Source organism: Notolabrus celidotus, chromosome 4 (genome assembly GCF_009762535.1).
Source record: "Notolabrus celidotus isolate fNotCel1 chromosome 4, fNotCel1.pri, whole genome shotgun sequence".
NCBI classification, from domain to species: domain Eukaryota; kingdom Metazoa; phylum Chordata; class Actinopteri; order Labriformes; family Labridae; genus Notolabrus; species Notolabrus celidotus.
Window position 1 is genome coordinate 38,761,436 of NC_048275.1, and position 18,668 is coordinate 38,780,103.

Genomic DNA, 18,668 nt, shown 5'->3' on the forward strand with positions numbered 1-18,668 from the left:
ATCCCATCTCAGGGCGTTCTTCTTTGACCTGTGGGTTGTTGGTAACCAGTTGTCTCAAGGCACTTCAGTCGACTTCCAGTTGTGTTGCACAATGAGACTGGGCATGATGTAGTAATACCCACAAAGACTGTGCTGGTTGAACTGAGTGCAAAACAAAGTGTCAATAACCAGCAGTCTGTGACTCAACCATCAGAACCCCCTACTAAAGCTTCCCTTCACACTTGTCCCTGACAGCAATCCCCTCACCTATTTCCTGACAACTGCAAAACTGGAGGCCAACAGATACCGATGGTTATCTCCCCTGTCCACCAAGGAGTGGACAGAGCAGGAGGACAGGAATATTTGATGCCTGTTTAAAACAGGGTCTATAATTTCACTTTTTCAGAATTCAACTTTAAGAAGCCAACGTGTTCTGAAGTTACAGCCGGCACCTCTTATACAAACCCCTGCCTTCAGCTTTCAGTGGAACACACACTTTAAAAGGATGTAATATATATTAACTAATAAAGTACATTTCCTGGGTTGTCTCTTTGTAGGAGGACATGAAACTCATGTGATAAAAGGCCTCTGCTTTACTTACTACATGGTTTGTGCTTGTGATGCAATCTCTTCCTCAAAAAACACATTATCATATCTGAATCATTTTATTGACTTCTTTAAAAGAGACCAGAGATAAATTGAGGAACCTGGTGGACGTAATACTTTAAAGTGATCACTGTAGACGGTGGAGAAGCAGAGAAACATCAGACACAGAGCAGGGACTTCATTCAGGTAAGATCTGGACTCTTTAGAATCCTTCAGTAGTCAACAGAGTTAATATTGTGATCTTTTCAGAAACGTCAGTGAAAGAATGAGAAGAGGAACAAAAAGGCATGAAAATGAATGTTACAGTAATGACATTTGTAATGCTTCTATCTTCTAGTTTAATTTGGGATGATGTCCAGTGTGTGATTGTAAAGACAAAAAGTAAAGAATATATATCTATTTGCATATAAGCTCTGTATACCTAGAATGTTGTTCATAGCCTTTGACATATTCCTCTCCTCATTATTCATTTTCACATGGTCTGTTCTGTATGTTTGGCCCCAACATGAAACTAATGAGGGGGAATTATGGGATGTTTTAATGGAGGAACATGTAGAAGCAGCTGGTTTGAGGTGTGAGTCTGATACAAACGATCTGTGTAGTTAAAAAGTTCAGTGAGGTATGGTGGTCATTTTAAATATAAAAAGATGGTGATGAATATTCCATCTCTCCTGGAGAGAGGACCAGCCAACCTTATTGTACAGAACACACTGATGTGTGTTATAGGGGTCACCTGTTTTAAATCTTAATGCAGAGTGATGAATGGAGTCGAGGCGTTTGAGGGTTGAGGAAGATGTGTTTCAACAGATTATTTCCCCGTAGTCCAAGACTGACATGAAAACAGCCTCCACAGCCCTCTTCCTCTCAGAGTCTGTCTGAAAGAGTACTGATGTGAATATTAAATGTGAGGTTTTTATCAATGCATAGATATTTAGATTCTGTGACTCTCTCAGTTCTGAATCCTGTTCTTGTAACTATACTTACATCATTCTGCTCTATTGTTCTGGCTCTGGAGAACAGCATCACTTTTATTTTGTCACATTAAGTACCAGCTTTAAGAAGGGATGTAACGATATATCGAAAATTGGTAAAAATCGATACAAATAAGGGTGGATTAAAATGGATACAACTTAATTTGTATCGGGATATCATTTTTAACCCTCTGTAAGCCCTTGCCCATTTTTGTCATTCGCAATATTGGCCTGTTGTGTTTGGTGTTTTTTTCTAAGCTTGGGGCATGATATTAAAGACAGTGGAGTTTTTTGGGTAAATTTACAAATTTTTTACAGATATGATTTGGTAAGTCTAATGTCTTACAGTTTACTCATTTACTCACGTTCGTGCTCTTAAGCCAAAAATAGCAGCCATTGAAACCCATTCAAACATTTTTTTTTTTATCCTGTAACTACAACATCAGAAAAAAATGTTCCAAGTTACTCATTGTTGTGAACCAAATCACAGGGACCTCAAATTTCGATTTTTACCATTGAACACCAGATAGCGCCAAATTCATGCTACTCTCCATTTGTCCACTAGGGGCACAAACCCTGCTCTAAAAAAAAAAAAACGAGACTTTTTGATAAAAAACATGACTTTGCAAAAAAATGCAGTCATTTAATTAGTGTTGTTGTGAGTCATCAACATATGTTAAAATGTGTTGACCCTAAAAACAGAATTCCAGTTTTCATTGTATTGTGCGGGATATAATCGATTTTTAGTGTTTTTTCATTCCCTAAATTTCCCTCTCTGGCACTGTAACACGTGGTAACTAAAGGGTTAATTATAATATTAGTGAATATTCAGTATGTATCATTAATTCTGAAGTTAATTAAAAGATAAAAAAAAAAATTGGAATGATCCATCAATATATGACATATTTATATCAGTTTAAAGCAATGCCCATTTTTGGTCACCTTAAGGCCTTCAACGTTACTTTTTCTTAGGGCTTACATTAGAAGGCCCTTTATGCATTATACTCAGCTTGTTCAACATCATGAAGTCTCTTGCGTTGCTCTCTCGTCACTCGCTGAGTGGAGGTGTTTGAAGTTTAAAGCATGTTTCAGAATCAGCTGACTGAAGGTGTTGCTCACAGCGGAGACGCTCAGCTGGGGGCTGCGGCTGAGTGACAGGTCTCCACGAGCGCTTTTTTTCTCCACCCCTGGACTGATTCTGACCCGGTTTCGCTCCTGGCTGACACCTTACTGCGTTTAAATTATTATTATTCTCAATAAGAAGGAGAAAACTGGACCCTGTGAGTCTGAAATCTGATTCTGTTCAGTTGTCCTGTTGCAGTAAATCCACATGTTGTACTCTGAGTCTTCACTCTGAGGGCCTGATCTACTAAGATCTCAAATAATGAGCGCTTCATTGCGTGTGCAAACTAAAACATTGCACGTGCTATTTCTGGGCGTGTTGCGGGTGATCTACTATGATTGCGTGCGCAAATGATAACAAGTGCAAAAGTGGAACGAACCGCCCTTAAATTAGGATTTTGCGTGTGCTAAATCAGCTGTCCCCATGGATAGATTTGGAGAGCAGAGTGGCCGTGAAGGAAAAATGAAGTTTGAAGCCATGGAGTTGGAGGTTTTAGTGGAGGACGCAAATAAACACATCGGTGAACTCCAGCAGAGACATCTCAGCGTTTTTATCAGGCCTGTGAAAAGGTGAATGCTGTGAGAAAAAACAGAAGATCTGCCGATGAAATAAAAAGAATATGGCAAAATATCCGCAGAAGAAAAAAGGAAAAACTTAATAAACTTAATAAAATCTCTAATATTGGACACATTTAATCAGTTCAAAAGTCTGCCACTCTTGCTCTAGCTACTTAATTGGGAAGTCAATCGCAGTTTTGAAACAACCAGGGCCAGACAAGTTAGGCGTCACTTTGATGAAGACCGTCGCCTCACTGACGCAGAGAGCAACTTTCGGGTGAACGTTTTTAATGCCTGTCTTGATATCATCATCCAGCAACTGTCCCAAAGATTCACCAGCTTAAATGGCTTAGTGAGCACCACAGTCTGGACATCGCCCCCAGCTTCCCTGACCAACTGCTTTATTTTAGAACCTCTTTCAGGGACCAGATACCAAAGCAAAAGTATGTTAGGGATGTGGCAAAAATGCTCATTGTCAACCACCCAGCAGTGAGGTTTGCGCCCTCCTGTTATTTTTTACTCTTCCCGTCACTTCCAGCACAACTTCTGAGCGCTCATTCTCCAAGTTAAAACAAATTAAAAACCCCTTGAGGAGCACGGTGGGACAGGAGAGACTGAGTATACTTGCCACATTGTTCATTGAGCAAGAGCAAAGAAAATGGACATACAGCGCACCGCGGACAAGTCTGCGGAGCTTAAGGCTCATCCAAACAGTGGTGAGTAGGCCGAGTACTTCATATTGATTTTTTGTTTGTATGTGAACATGTGAGCCGCTGTGCCAATTTGACTAAACTTTATATCTGTTGATACAGTGACCTACTGTGCTCTCATTATATGAAAAAGTTTAAGTGGGTGTCAGGATGATGCGGTCGCTATCCGTGGTGCTGAACTGCTTTGAATTTGTGTGGTTTTATTGTCTTTCTATCACAATAAAATGAAGTGTTACAAGGAGTTTCTCGACAGGAGATATGGCATGGCTCCTTTTTGTGACTGCCATGTGTGCGTAACGCTGTGCCAGTTTGCACCTGCCTTTCAAATGTGCTAAATACAGACGCAAAAACAGCGCTCACTATCTGCTTCAGGTTTGATAAATCACATTGCGTGTGCTAAATGATTACATTTGCATCTCCTCCTCCCAGTATTTTGCACGTTCTGATGATCTACATGTATTCTGCATATTCATGAAGGCAAACACGCTAAATGGATAGAGTGTGCTATTTTGCTCATTTGACAGACGCAATCCTCGGTGCACCCGCTTAGTATGTCAGCTTTGCGTGCGCTATCAAGTTAGCACGTGTTTTTATACACGCAAACCTTTAGTAGATCGGGCCCTATGACTATGCGTCCACAGAGATTATTTATAAGCCTGCTCCTCACGTTGATATTCAGTGTGTTAACATTTTGATCCCTAGCTGTTTAATACCGTCAGTAATATACACTGTATCGTGAAGGAACATTTGATTTAGGGGAAAAAAACACATTTGTCATTATTTTTGACATGGAAAACATGTTTTTAATGATGAAACTATAATTGATCATTAACATTTCCAAAGATTGATCACGGAAAATATTTGAAATTGACATCCCTAATTTAAAGAGATTGACCTTATTTGTTTAATATTTAATACTTTCATTTGGGAATTTTTCATTTCCAATTTCTCTATAATTGTTCTGAATTTTTCCAACAAGGTATTTTTGTACGGTGATTTTAGTTTTTTTTTCAAGGTGCTGAAAAAAAGTGTGCAGTGGTTTTATTTTAGTAACAACACACCTTAAAAATGAAAAAGGATTACTTTGTTTACAAAGAAATATAAGAAAACAAATATATACCCCAACTGTCCATATCTGAGAACTGAAATAAAATAATAGTTATTTAAATTTTGAGTTCAATCCAGTTTTCTTGAAAATCGTTAGAGAATCGTGAGTGAATCGTATCGTGGACCAAAAATCGGGAATTCAAATCGAATCGTGGGTTGAGTGTGGAGTTACATCCCTAGCTTTAAGTCATCCAGGGTATCTTATAAATTGTCTCATAAATGACTGACTGCAAGTTGAACAGAATCATCAAAACAATACAGTGCAGTGTCATCAGCATATAGACTGTGGCTCAGTTGGTAGAGTCGGTCGTCTATCAACCAGAAGGTTGGCGGTTTGATCCCAGCTCCAGCAGTCACATGCCGAAGTGTCCTTGAGCAAGACACTGAACCCCAAATTGCTCCCTCTGTTGTTCAGAGGTGTGTGAATGTGAATGAATGAGATTAGCTAACACTGATGGTCCCTCACTACATAGCAGTCTCTACCATCAGTGAGTGAATGGGTATGAATGGGTGAATATGACAAGTAATGTAAAAGCGCTTTGAGTGGTCAAACAGACTAGAAAAGCGCTATATAAGTACAAGTCCATTTACCATTTACCATAGAAGAAGAAACAACATTGTTAATATAAATAGTAAACAAAACTGGACCTAAAATCGAGCCTTGAGGTACTCCCTTTGTGACTGCTGAAAAATCTGAAAAATGAACACAACTATATGCAGATTTCCAACTGCAGTCATAGCGCCACCCTGTGGGAATACGGACACCAACTTTTCCACACAGTGTTTGATCTAACAGGGTTGGTGTCGTTCCGTGAACACAGGTGATAACTCAGTCATGGCCCACCTGCTGTCCTTTATGGGGTGAGGAACCATATTTGGTAACTTCCACACACACCCAAAATGGCACCCCCCTCTACTTTACAGTGAGGTTGAGAGGCATGTGATTTACACCCAGCCAATCAGCAAAAATCACTCTACGTCACAGAATGCCCCAACGTGGAATTTGACCAATCAGCAGAGTCCTGGAACACTAAAAACTTTCTTTATACTCTGAAGTTGGAAAAAGATGCATTACCGGCTCCGCCCACTTCAGTAAATAAGGTGCAACATCAAAACAAACCATGGTAAGTTGACAAAACTCAAGCATTTTATGCTACACTAGTTGTGCTAAGTGATGACACGTGTGTTGTTTGGGGACAAATTGGTGAAATAAGTGCAATTATGGCATGAAAAATGTAGGCATCATATTTGATCATACGCCCTGTTCAAGTAATAACTAGAGTTAGTATGATATATACATTTTGGGACATACGCCCTCCTTGTGTCAGAGTTGAGCGCACAAATGTAGTAAGAAACAGTTCAACAGAAACCTGAGGTGACGTGAAGTGCACCTATAGGTACTGATAAACTGATATATAATTGTAAAATAATCAATACTTGCAGCCCTACTGATGATGAAATAATATAAATAAATAAAGAATACATTTTAATACAATTTCTGTTTTATTGTGTGTGTCTAAATGGTACGCAATGTCTGCACAGATGTTTTATGGCAAAAGGAAGGAGAATGTTGTTGTGCCAGCCCACCCTGCCATCAGTGACGATGATGAAGAGGACGATGATGATGATTTGACAGACCCTAACTTTGTCACACCCACCTGCAACCTGGATATTGCCCCCCACTCCATGTTCTATGTTATGTTCTCATGTTCTAACGTTGTTAAATAAATGTTCTTTTCACCCAGACATGATTTTTCTTGTATTTCTCATATACACTATTCTTTGATTTTTTTTTTACCACTACAGGGCAAGGAACTATATTTGGTAACTTCGTTGACCTCGATTTTCTACATGAAAATAAAACATTTTTAAAAATGTCACAAATGTTAAATAGTCTTGTTATGTCCTCCAATAACACTAGGGTTGAAATTTTGAATTTCAAAGTATTTCAATGAGTGCCCTTTAAAGGGTTAAAGCCAGTGTTAGACTGTTCTCTGTGCTAACATTTACACAAGCTGATAGTCTGGACCTGAACAGCTCTACATATACATTCAGTAGTGACAGCACCACCCTCTGGTGATAAGTCACAGCTGCTGCACAACCAACAGCTGCTGCACACCAAAGTGCCAGGGCCTGTTCATCACCACCTGCAGCTTTATCTTGGATTATTTTTCTCAGCACATTAATCAATAAATATTTTAAAAATGACAATAAACAGTGCAGACGCATTATTTTGAAGAGGTAAACTAAAAGCTTGTTGTGTTTGTGTACAGTACTATGCAGTATGAATATTAAAAAGTTGGATCAGACTAAAATAGGAATCATCCAGAAAAAGAAACTTGACCTGTCTCAGTGTGAAAAATGTAAGCTGTATATTCTTAGCTCCATGTGGGATTCAAACCCCAGACTCCATCTTTATAGCCCGTGTTATTTGGAACCTTTTAAACCTCCTTTTGTATTTTTTTCAAATATTGAACACAAATAATATTTCTAAAGAAAACATTTTGTAAAGTGAAAAAGGAAAGCCTTGACCAAGAAAACCATTAATACAAATAGAATAAGATAAAAAAGTTAAAATTAATGAAATAATAAAGCAACATTTAAATCAATATAATTGCAAAAGTAATTAATAAAATTGTTAAACCCTACATAAAAGGAGACACGTCCACATAGAGCTGAGTGTCATCAGGAGACATGTCCACATAGAGCTGAGTGTCATCAGGAGACACGTCCGCATAGAGCTGAGTGTCATCAGGAGACACGTCCGCATAGAGCTGAGTGTCATCAGGAGACACGTCCGCATAGAGCTGAGTGTCATCAGGAGACACGTCCACATAGAGCTGAGTGTCATCAGGAGACATGGCCACATAGAGCTGAGTGTCATCAGGAGACACGGCCACATAGAGCTGAGTGTCATCAGGAGACACGTCCACATAGAGCTGAGTGTCATCAGGAGACACGTCCACATAGAGCTGAGTGTCATCAGGAGACACGTCCACATAGAGCTGAGTGTCATCAGGAGACACGGCCACATAGAGCTGAGTGTCATCAGGAGACACGTCCACATAGAGCTGAGTGTCATCAGGAGACACGTCCACATAGAGCTGAGTGTCATCAGGAGACATGGCCACATAGAGCTGAGTGTCATCAGGAGACACGGCCACATAGAGCTGAGTGTCATCAGGAGACACGTCCACATAGAGCTGAGTGTCATCAGGAGACACGTCCACATAGAGCTGAGTGTCATCAGGAGACACGTCCACATAGAGCTGAGTGTCATCAGGAGACACGTCCACATAGAGCTGAGTGTCATCAGGAGACACGTCCACATAGAGCTGAGTGTCATCATGAGACATGTCCACATAGAGCTGAGTGTCATCAGGAGACACGTCCACACAGAGCTGAGTCTCATCAGGAGACATGTCCACATAGAGCTGAGTCTCATCAGGAGACACGTCCACATAGAGCTGAGTGTCATCAGGAGACACGTCCACATAGAGCTGAGTGTCATCAGGAGACACGAGTGTCATCAGGAGACACGTCCGCATAGAGCTGAGTGTCATCAGGAGACACTTCCACATAGAGCTGAGTGTCATCAGGAGACACGTCCGCATAGAGCTGAGTGTCATCAGGAGACATGTCCACATAGAGCTGAGTGTCATCAGGAGACACGTCCACATAGAGCTGAGTGTCATCATGAGACATGTCCACATAGAGCTGAGTGTCATCAGGAGACATGTCCACATAAAGCTGAGTGTCATCAGGAGACACGTCCACATAGAGCTGAGTGTCATCAGGAGACACGTCCGCATAGAGCTGAGTGTCATCAGGAGACACGTCCACATAGAGCTGAGTGTCATCAGGAGACACGTCCGCATAGAGCTGAGTGTCATCAGGAGACATGTCCACATAGAGCTGAGTGTCATCAGGAGACACGTCCACATAGAGCTGAGTGTCATCATGAGACATGTCCACATAGAGCTGAGTGTCATCAGGAGACATGTCCACATAAAGCTGAGTGTCATCAGGAGACACGTCCACATAGAGCTGAGTGTCATCAGGAGACACGTCCGCATAGAGCTGAGTGTCATCAGGAGACATGTCCACATAGAGCTGAGTGTCATCAGGAGACATGTCCACATAGAGCTGAGTGTCATCAGGAGACATGTCCACATAGAGCTGAGTGTCATCAGGAGACACGTCCAAATAGAGCTGAGTGTCATCAGGAGACACGTCCACATAGAGCTGAGTGTCATCAGGAGACACGTCCACATAGAGCTGAGTGTCATCATGAGACATGTCCACATAGAGCTGAGTGTCATCAGGAGACACGTCCACACAGAGCTGAGTCTCATCAGGAGACACGTCCACATAGAGCTGAGTGTCATCAGGAGACACGTCCACATAGAGCTGAGTGTCATCAGGAGACATGTCCACATAGAGCTGAGTGTCATCAGGAGACACGTCCACACAGAGCTGAGTCTCATCAGGAGACACGTCCACATAGAGCTGAGTGTCATCAGGAGACACGTCCACATAGAGCTGAGTGTCATCAGGAGACACGAGTGTCATCAGGAGACACGTCCGCATAGAGCTGAGTGTCATCAGGAGACACGTCCACATAGAGCTGAGTGTCATCAGGAGACACGTCCGCATAGAGCTGAGTGTCATCAGGAGACATGTCCACATAGAGCTGAGTGTCATCAGGAGACACATCCACACAGAGCTGAGTGTCATCAGGAGACACGTCCACATAGAGCTGAGTGTCATCAGGAGACACGTCCACATAGAGCTGAGTGTCATCAGGAGACACGTCCACATAGGGCTGAGTGTCATCAGGAGACACGTCCACATAGAGCTGAGTGTCATCAGGAGACATGGCCACATAGAGCTGAGTGTCATCAGGAGACACGTCCACATAGAGCTGAGTGTCATCAGGAGACACGTCCACATAGAGCTGAGTGTCATCAGGAGACACGTCCACATAGAGCTGAGTGTCATCAGGAGACACGTCCACATAGAGCTGAGTGTCATCAGGAGACACGTCCACATAGAGCTGAGTGTCATCAGGAGACACGTCCACATAGAGCTGAGTGTCATCAGGAGACACGGCCACATAGAGCTGAGTGTCATCAGCGTAGCTGTGGATATCTATGCCATGTCTCCTGATGACACTGCCCAGGGGAAGCATGTACAAGTTAAAAAGTAGGGGTCCTAAAGTTGATCCTTGTGGTACCCCTCAGTTAACCTCATGATGTTTGGAGTTTTGATTATTGATTGTTACATACAAATTTCTGTTAGAGAGGTAGGATGTGAACCATTTAAAAACACTACCGGACAGGCCAACATGCTCACTTAATCTGTTTTAAAGGATTTGATGGTCAACAGTATCAAAAGCAGCACTGAGGTCAAGTAGCACCAGGACTGTAGGTTTGTTGTCAAGGTTTTTTCTAATGTCATCTACTTCTTTTAGTAAGGCGGTCTCTGTGCTGTGATGTGTTCTAAAACCTGACTGAAACATTTCAAATTTGGTATTTGAGTTTAAAAAGGTATTTAACTGAATAAAAACAAGTTTCTCTAAAATCTTATTTAAAAATGGGAGATTTGAAATTGGTCTAAAATTGCTAGTTGATAAAATGTCTAAATTCCCTTTCTTTAAAAGAGGTTTGACTACAGCGGTTTTAAAATCATTGGGGAAGACAGCCAGCTGTAGAGAGTAGTTTACTATGGTGAGTATGTCTTCAGATACAGAATTAAAAACAGTTTTAAAGAGAGAGGTAGGGATGGGATCAAGGGAACATGTGGAGGGTTTCAGTTCTGTTACTACTTTTCTCCGTGTGTCACCATCAACCAGGTCAAAACAGCCGTACTTGTCATCACATGGCACATGTGGTACAGGTAAAAGTGCAGTGTGCATGTTTTGTTGGCAGATACCAGACCTAATGTTGAGTACTTTCTCCCTGAAGCAGCCAGCAAACTCTTCACATTTGGAACCTGAAAGCAGAGCACTGTTGTTGACTGTGGGGTGTAAGAGTGAATCAATGATACGTTAAAAGAAGTCTGGGGTTGTGGATGTTGGTGTTTATGAGGTTTGAGAAGTATGCTTGTCGTGATGTTCGAATTACTTTATTGTAGTTTTGAAATTTTTCAGTAAATATGTTTTGATGTATAGTGAGTTTTGTTTTTCTCCATCTGCACTCAGCAGTTCTACACTCTCTCTTGAGGTTCATTGTGTGGTCATTTTCCCATGGTACCACCTTTTTTGTGGTCGTTTTCTTGGTTTTAATTGGAGCAGTTGCATCAAGCACTGTTTTCATTTTACTGTTAAAATCCTTGACTAAGTCATCACAGGCTGACGGTCTGACATGATTTTTGTAGTTTGATATTTGTGATGTGAGAGCTGTGGCTACTTCGGGGGGGGGGGGGGGGGGGGGGGGGGGGGGGGAGCGTTTTCTGACTATGTTCTGTGCAATTTGGTAGGCAGTGATTAAAACTGTTCAAAGTCCTGGTCCCTGTGGAGGTGGTGGCGGATAGGAAAATTACTGCCAAGCTGTCGTCTTTGATGAACATTTTATTTCTATGTATATTCTTGTTAAATTCTTGTACTGTACACCTTCTTGTTTGCTGCTGTAACTCCATGATTTCCCCCGTTGGGGGATGAATAAAGGAGTATCTTATCTTAAAACCCATACATTCTAACAATTCTAAAAACTCTTTGGCTCTGGTATCTGCCAGATTGTCGACATGTATAGTATGTTAAAATCACCAGTTAAGATACAGGCATTATGGGTAGTGTGAATGACTGACAGTAGTTCTGAGAATTCTCTTAAAAACAGGGGTACAGATCATTTAGGAGCTCTGTATACAGTCACAGCAAGGAAGTTAGGGTTGGCGTTAAAAAAGCTTGCATTATATTCGAATGCATTAAAGCTTCCCAAATCCACATCTCTTACCTTCATTGTTTCTTTAAAAATTGAGGCTGTGCCTCCACCCCTCTTTCCTTCCCTAAAGCAAAAAGAAAATGTGTAGCTGGGTGGACAGGCCTCTAGCAGTGTGGCAGGTGCATCTGTGCCCAGCCAAGTCTCAGTTGGAAAAAGACAGTCCAGTTTGTAATCAGTGATGAGTTCATTTATACAGAGAGATTTTTCTGTTAATGCCCTGATGATTAAAAAGTGCCATGTTGATTTCTGTCTGAGTTGGAGATGAAGAGGAGTGCTTGTTTATGTGTACTGTAGTAAGGTTGTTCTTGTTTGGTCCTTTTGTAGTTCTTTTGACAGTATTGTAGCGAGCAGAGATGATGGCTTTAATGAAATCAACAGAGTGAGGTGAGGTAGTGTGAGTGATTCTAACAGATGGGACAACTCCTGTGATTGTTGTTACGGGGGTTGGACATGTATGGACACTATTGAACCAGTAGGTGGGGCTATTGCGGTAACTCCAGATGACAACAACAGGCAGTTTTGAGGGGAGGAGTGAGTGACAGGAGCAGGTGTACCTGTGTTTTGTGATTGCAGACAGTCATTCGGAGTGTCGAGAGTGGACCTGATGCAGAATGTTTGCTGACAACATTCGGCTACCCCGTCTGTTGGGGTGAATTCTGTCCCGTTTGAACAGTGTTGCACGGTCCCAGAAAAGGTTAAAGTTGTCCACAAAAGACAGGTCATGAGAGCTGCATGCGGATTGGAGCCAGGTGTGAAGACTGAGGATTCGGTTGAATCGCTCAGCTCCGCGACCGAGGGTAGGGATGGGGCCAGAGATAAAAAAACGTTTTTCCAGAGTCCTTCAAAACATTTAAAAGAAGGTTCAAATCATTTTTGGTGCGTTTGGTGCGTCCCAACATGAAGGACAATGTTTTTGATGGTCAGCAGGAGTGAGGGGAGGAGGTCCAGCAGATTGTCCAGGATGACGGGGACCGTAGCTCCAGGAAAGCACCGAGTGATGGCGTTAAAGAAGTGGATGTCCCTTATTATGGAGTCGCTGATAATTAGAGTTGTTGGGGGAATGAGAGGACGTGGGGGCGATGATTGGGAGCTGTCGGGGCTGGAGGACAGAGACAGGGACGGCGGTTGTGATTGTGGGCACAGCCCAGGTGAACAAGAGCGAAGAAGCCCCGTCTGAGGGAGATCCACGTAGCGTCTGATCACGGCCTCCTTCAGCATCTTACGGCGCCTCATCCTGGTTGAAGCAGTTTGAGTAGCCCGGTTTGCACTGAACACCCATGGAGGAGAAGCAGCTCGACTTCAGGGGAAGCCACGGCCGGAGTCGAGTCTATAGGCGGCGGCGACAGAGCACAGCCAGATGAGCGACTGGCGGAAATGCCCTGCGGAGCCGTGGTGAAGTTTGGCAGAGAATGGCTGGAAATGGGCGACATTCTGGCCCACGACAGGCTTTGAGGGGGAGAGCAAGGAGGCACTAGTCTCCTCTGGTTTCCCACTCACGGCGGTCAGCCATGAGTGGGAAACCAGAGGAGGGAAACTCGTCCAGTTTAAATATATCATACCTGTTCGACAGCTGGATCACATGAGAGTCAGGATACCGCACAGGAGATGAAATGCTGTGTTTAGTGACGACCATGTTATTCATGTTACTGCACTATGCTTTTTACTAACTGTTATTTTTCCTGATCTCTATAACTTTAGATTACACTGAAGAATGGAAGCAGGCTTCAATAACACCACCTACAACACAGACTACTACGATGACAGAAACCTCACAGGACTTCAGGATGACGTAGGAATGTATTACATAGAATATGTTGTGATGTGCATAGTCATCAGTATCGGCCTTCCTCTGGTGCTCGTGACCATCTATGCTCTTTCCTCTCTGGTATGTACTTTGTGACTTTATTTACTGTCTATGTCATGTTTCTGTGGAACTGTGTGCTTGTCTGTAGAGGATCTGGATCTGGGTTTGGTGCTAGCTTTAATATCAACCCAAAGATGATGTGAGTTTATACACATGCAGAATGCTTCTGCTTACACTGTAGAGGAAGAAACAGCAAAACACACTAAACTTGGTCAGTAAGTTTGATTAAAAAAGGTCAAAGGAGTGTTCTATTCTGTCAGCGTTCATGGTCGTCAGAGGATGAAGCCAACCTACTTTTTATTTCATGACTTTTGGGCAAAGAATAAGTAAAACATAGTCTATTCCATCAGTTCTCAACATTTGTGTTTTAAAAACTAGAATAAAAACTATGGAGAAGTGTTACACTTTGTGAGTATTCATGGTCTCCAGAGGCTGACTTTCCCTCACCATTAAAGATACTCTTAAATTAACCAGAGATGGATTTTTTGTGAAATGTCTGAAGTGTCTATAGATATATATAGTTAGTTCAGTGTAATACATAGTTCACATAAAACATTATTCACTAGTGAAAAATCATCTTCTCCATTAGTTTCAGGATAGTCCCTGAAATGTGTGTAAAGTTATAGAGGTACAGCTTCTGAATGCAAACATGACACAACCCACACTTCAGCCTTGTGCTCCTGTTTGACTGGGTCAGAGTGCCTCCCCATGAGAGCATGAAACACAGGTCAAAGTCTGAATACAGTGAAATGCCAGGATGTCATGAGAGTCATAGTTTGATGAATCATGGCTGTTACTGCAGAGAGTGATGTTTACTTCTACCTCTATTCTTCTGCAGGTACGCCAGGGTCAAGTTGCTCCGATATACGTCATCAACCTTCTCATTTCAGACATCATTCAGCTCTGCTGCATGATCGCACTTGTGTCAAATCATGAGACTCTCATGGCTGTGAATGTCTACAACAGTAGTCTACTGTCGAGTGTTGGCTTCATGGTGTGCATCTCACTGGAAAGGTAAGGTCTGTTTAAAGCCGTGTGTAGTGCTACAGTGTCTGATAATCATGTTTCTGAATGTTCCTGCACCTCCTCAAAGACAGTGTGTCCCTCTGGTTTTGCAGGTACCTGGTCATCGTCCACCCACTGTGGTACCGATTCAAACGAACCATCAAGATCTCTATAGCGGTCTGTGCCGTAGTCTGGGCCTTCCCTCTTGTTTATTTCCTTTTTGTGTTTCCCTGGGTTACTTATACGGTTGGTGTAATAGTACTCCCCATTATCCTCATCATCCCCTTCCCACTGTTCATCTTCTTCCTGGTCAGGACCCTCAGAGCCCTCTCTTCTACCGCCTCAGTCCGCTCTGATGAGAAACGACGAATCGTTGGAACTTTGGTGGTGGTGCTGCTCATTTACACGCTGCTGTTCCTGCCCATCATTATTAGGTTCCTGTTAGAGGCGACTGGCTTTTACTCTTCAATGTTTCACTACACGTCCGGTATATTTGTTAGACTGAGTCCTCCTGCAGACTTGCTCCTGTATATCTTCATCAGAAAGCAGACCATGGGCAACTGTCTGGCCTCTGTGTGTGGTTGCATAAAGGAGAGCAATGATCCCACCACATCAGCAGTGACTGTTGACGACATTTAGACAGAAAGCTTTAAGGAGGCAGAGAGAGAGAAGAGAAAACAGAGCAAATGTACTCTAGAATCATAGTATATCCAAAATGTACATCCATGTCTATCCAAAACCTTTAGCATGTGCATGAAGAAGGACCATGTTTGTCATGTTGTTAATCATCTTTGAAAGCATGAAAACTAGCTACACACACTTGTGGATCTTTAATAAGTATATCTTTTACTTCTGCAGCAACCAGAACTTAGCTTCATGACTCCTCCCACTCCAGGAGTCGGTTAACAGACGCAGTGATACAGCTGCTAGGCAATTCTGATTACTACTGATAGTTAGCAGAAGAAAAGCGCTAGGCTAATGTAACTTTCCATCTCTATCCATTTCAACTTGAGAAGGCATTTGACAGAGTAGAGTGAGGCTTTCTGATAAAGGTCTGTGAAAACCTGGTTTGGGGCAGAATTGATCAAATGGGTTAAAGTGGTCTACGCAGGGCCGAGAGCATCAGTGCTCACCAACGGACAAACGTCCCCCTTTCTTCAACTCATACGCTTCCATCTTCAAATGTTCTTCATGGCACAGAAATAAATCACATGATGAATTATGTGTAAATGTGTGTTTTCTTTCAAGTGCAGACACAAAAGTGAAATAAATCCAGTAACCTCTACAAAACTACACATGGACTGTGCAGAGGCTACCTGTACACTGCAAAAAGGGTAACTGAAATATACTTGATACAAAAACTACTTGAAAACAAACTTCCTACAGAACAGTTAGAAGTGAAATATACTGAATATAAGCAAAGAACATCTCATTGATTTATTTAGTATATTTAATTTGAGCAAATGAAGGCCTGGGGACAAAAAAGACAACACTAGTTTAAGTATAAAATGACTCACTATTAGAAGACTATGAATACTCTGTTTCTTGATATAAACTGGCTCATCTTAAAACAAACCCTAATCCATCTTCAAACTAAAACTAAAATCTTTAAACCAGTCCTTAGTCTTAGAATATACCTCTGAAATGTTTCTACAGAAACCACAACAGCCAGCTGGATTACTGGCAACCTTTAATAAACGTCAGGATTAACAACATATAACATCAAGAACAGTATTAATAGTGACTCAGGGCTGATGCATACTTCAAGACATTTAAAACAGTCTTTAGAGCCAAACCAAAACAATATATTACCATTTTGCACAGCAGGACTATGAGCAATCAATAAGATACAAGCTGCTGTAAATGCCTTAGGTTGGAATGTGAAGACAATCCACAAAAATATCAAATATAAATCTAAATTTGAGATGTCTAGAAAGTAAACAGATCTTTTAAGGGTCTGCAGGAACCTGGGTGAGCTATTTCAGCAAATAACTAAAGAGACTGACTGTGCCAGCTACTACAGTTTTTCTTCAGACACAAACCAAGTGCAAAGAAAAACAAGAAGAACAGACCTGACATTATGCTGCTTAACATTCACCTACTTCTCAACAAATCATTTACATTCTGTCTTCGCCTTCTTATATGCACTAGTGGAGTCTTCATCATGGGTGGTATCACTAATCACCTCAGTTTGAATGACAGAGAGGAGTGTCGCAACGCATTTTGGGTCCTTGCCTGGCTGTAACAGAAAGAAAAGGTCAGTGTGGTGAAGAGTTTGAAGAGAGGCAGTGCTCCTGCTTAAAAGGGTTTATCCACACAGTCATTTTTTGATGAACTGATCATTTGGAACTAATAAATGAAACCAGGAGCACTATCAACACTTAACATCCCTCATACTGTGATTCACTATAGGAAATGAAATTAACATGAATTAGTTCACAAAGATCTTCACAAAGATCTTCAACACATCACTGGAGCTGTGTGAAGTGCCCTCATGCTTCAAAAGCTCCACCATCATCCCAGTTCCAAAGAAACCCACCATCACAGGACTCAATGACTACAGGCCTGTCGCCCTGACGTCTGTGGTCATGAAGTCCTTCGAGAGACTAGTGTTGAGCCACCTGAAGGACATCACAGGCCCCCTGCTGGACCCCCTGCAGTTTGCCTACCGGGCAAACAGGTCGGTGGAGGATGCAGTCAACATGGGTCTGAACTACATCCTGCATCACCTGGACTCCCCCAGGACCTACGCTAGGATCCTGTTTGTGGACTTCAGCTCTGCGTTCAACACCATCATACCAGACATCCTGCACCAGAAACTCACCCAGCTCACAGTGCCGGCCTCCATCTGTCAGTGGATCACCAACTTCCTGACGGACAGGAGACAGCAGGTGAGGCTGGGGAGCATCAAATCCAGCACCCGGACCATCAGCACTGGCTCCCCACAGGGATGTGTTCTCTCCCCACTGCTCTTCTCCCTCTACACCAATGACTGCACCTCAGGAGACCCCTCGGTGAAACTCCTGAAGTTTGCAGACGACACCACCGTCATCGGTCTCATCCAGGACGGAGACGAGTCTGCTTACAGACAGGAGGTGGAACAGCTGGCTCTCTGGTGTAGTCAGAACCATCTGGAGCTGAACCCGCTCAAGACGGTAGAGATGACAGTGGACTTCAGGAGAAGCCCCCCCCCCACTCCCCCCCCTCACCATCCTGAACAGCAGTGTCCACTGTGGACTCTTTCAGGTTCCTGGGATCCACTATTTCCCGGGACCTGAGGTGGACCTCCCACATAGACACAATCAGAAAAAAGGCCCACTTTGTCTGTTAGTGTAACACTTGAATTTCCCCGTTGTGGGACGAGTAAAGGAATCTCTTATCTTATGGATTGGCACAGTTCAGTACAGAGCATAATAACTTTCACAGCCTCAGGGGCTTCAGCTCTTCTGCTCCGTAGCTTCACACTTCCAGAAGAAATGAGGGAGGCTCCAACCTCTCGCACAGTTTCCACAAGAACATCAATAATGTTAGTGTAGTGGAGAAAATGTTGATAACTCCGTCTGGACACTAGTTTGTGTAGTATTACCAGGTTCACACAGGGGTGTCGGCCAGAACACCACTTAAGGCCAAATGCTCGAGAGCACGAAAAACACCGAGAGTTGGAAGTTGGTTGATTTGGGTTTTACTTCGTGTTCGTATGTGTGGGTGTGTGGTTTTCTACAAAGAAAAAGGGACAACAAATATGTCTTAAATAGGTAAAGCAATAAACACACTTCTTTATACTATAGCTTAGCTTAGCAAGACA

The 18,668-nt window shown here is 42.6% G+C and overlaps 1 protein-coding gene across 2 annotated transcripts; it reads left to right on the forward strand.

The window, feature by feature from the left end:
- Positions 1-700: 700 nt before the first annotated feature.
- Positions 701-16,093, forward strand: LOC117811248 (G-protein coupled receptor 4-like). 2 transcript variants are annotated; one of them, XM_034681417.1, is made up of 4 exons: positions 701-771; positions 13,693-13,879; positions 14,697-14,872; positions 14,977-16,093. In XM_034681417.1, the coding sequence occupies exons 2-4, from the start codon at positions 13,706-13,708 to the stop codon at positions 15,500-15,502; spliced, it is 876 nt and encodes a 291-aa protein (XP_034537308.1). In that variant the 5' UTR covers positions 701-771; positions 13,693-13,705; the 3' UTR covers positions 15,503-16,093. The 2 variants fall into 2 exon arrangements, with proteins under 2 accessions (XP_034537308.1, XP_034537309.1); XM_034681418.1 differs by lacking the exon at positions 701-771 and having other exon boundaries at positions 13,528-13,879.
- Positions 16,094-18,668: the final 2,575 nt, after the last annotated feature.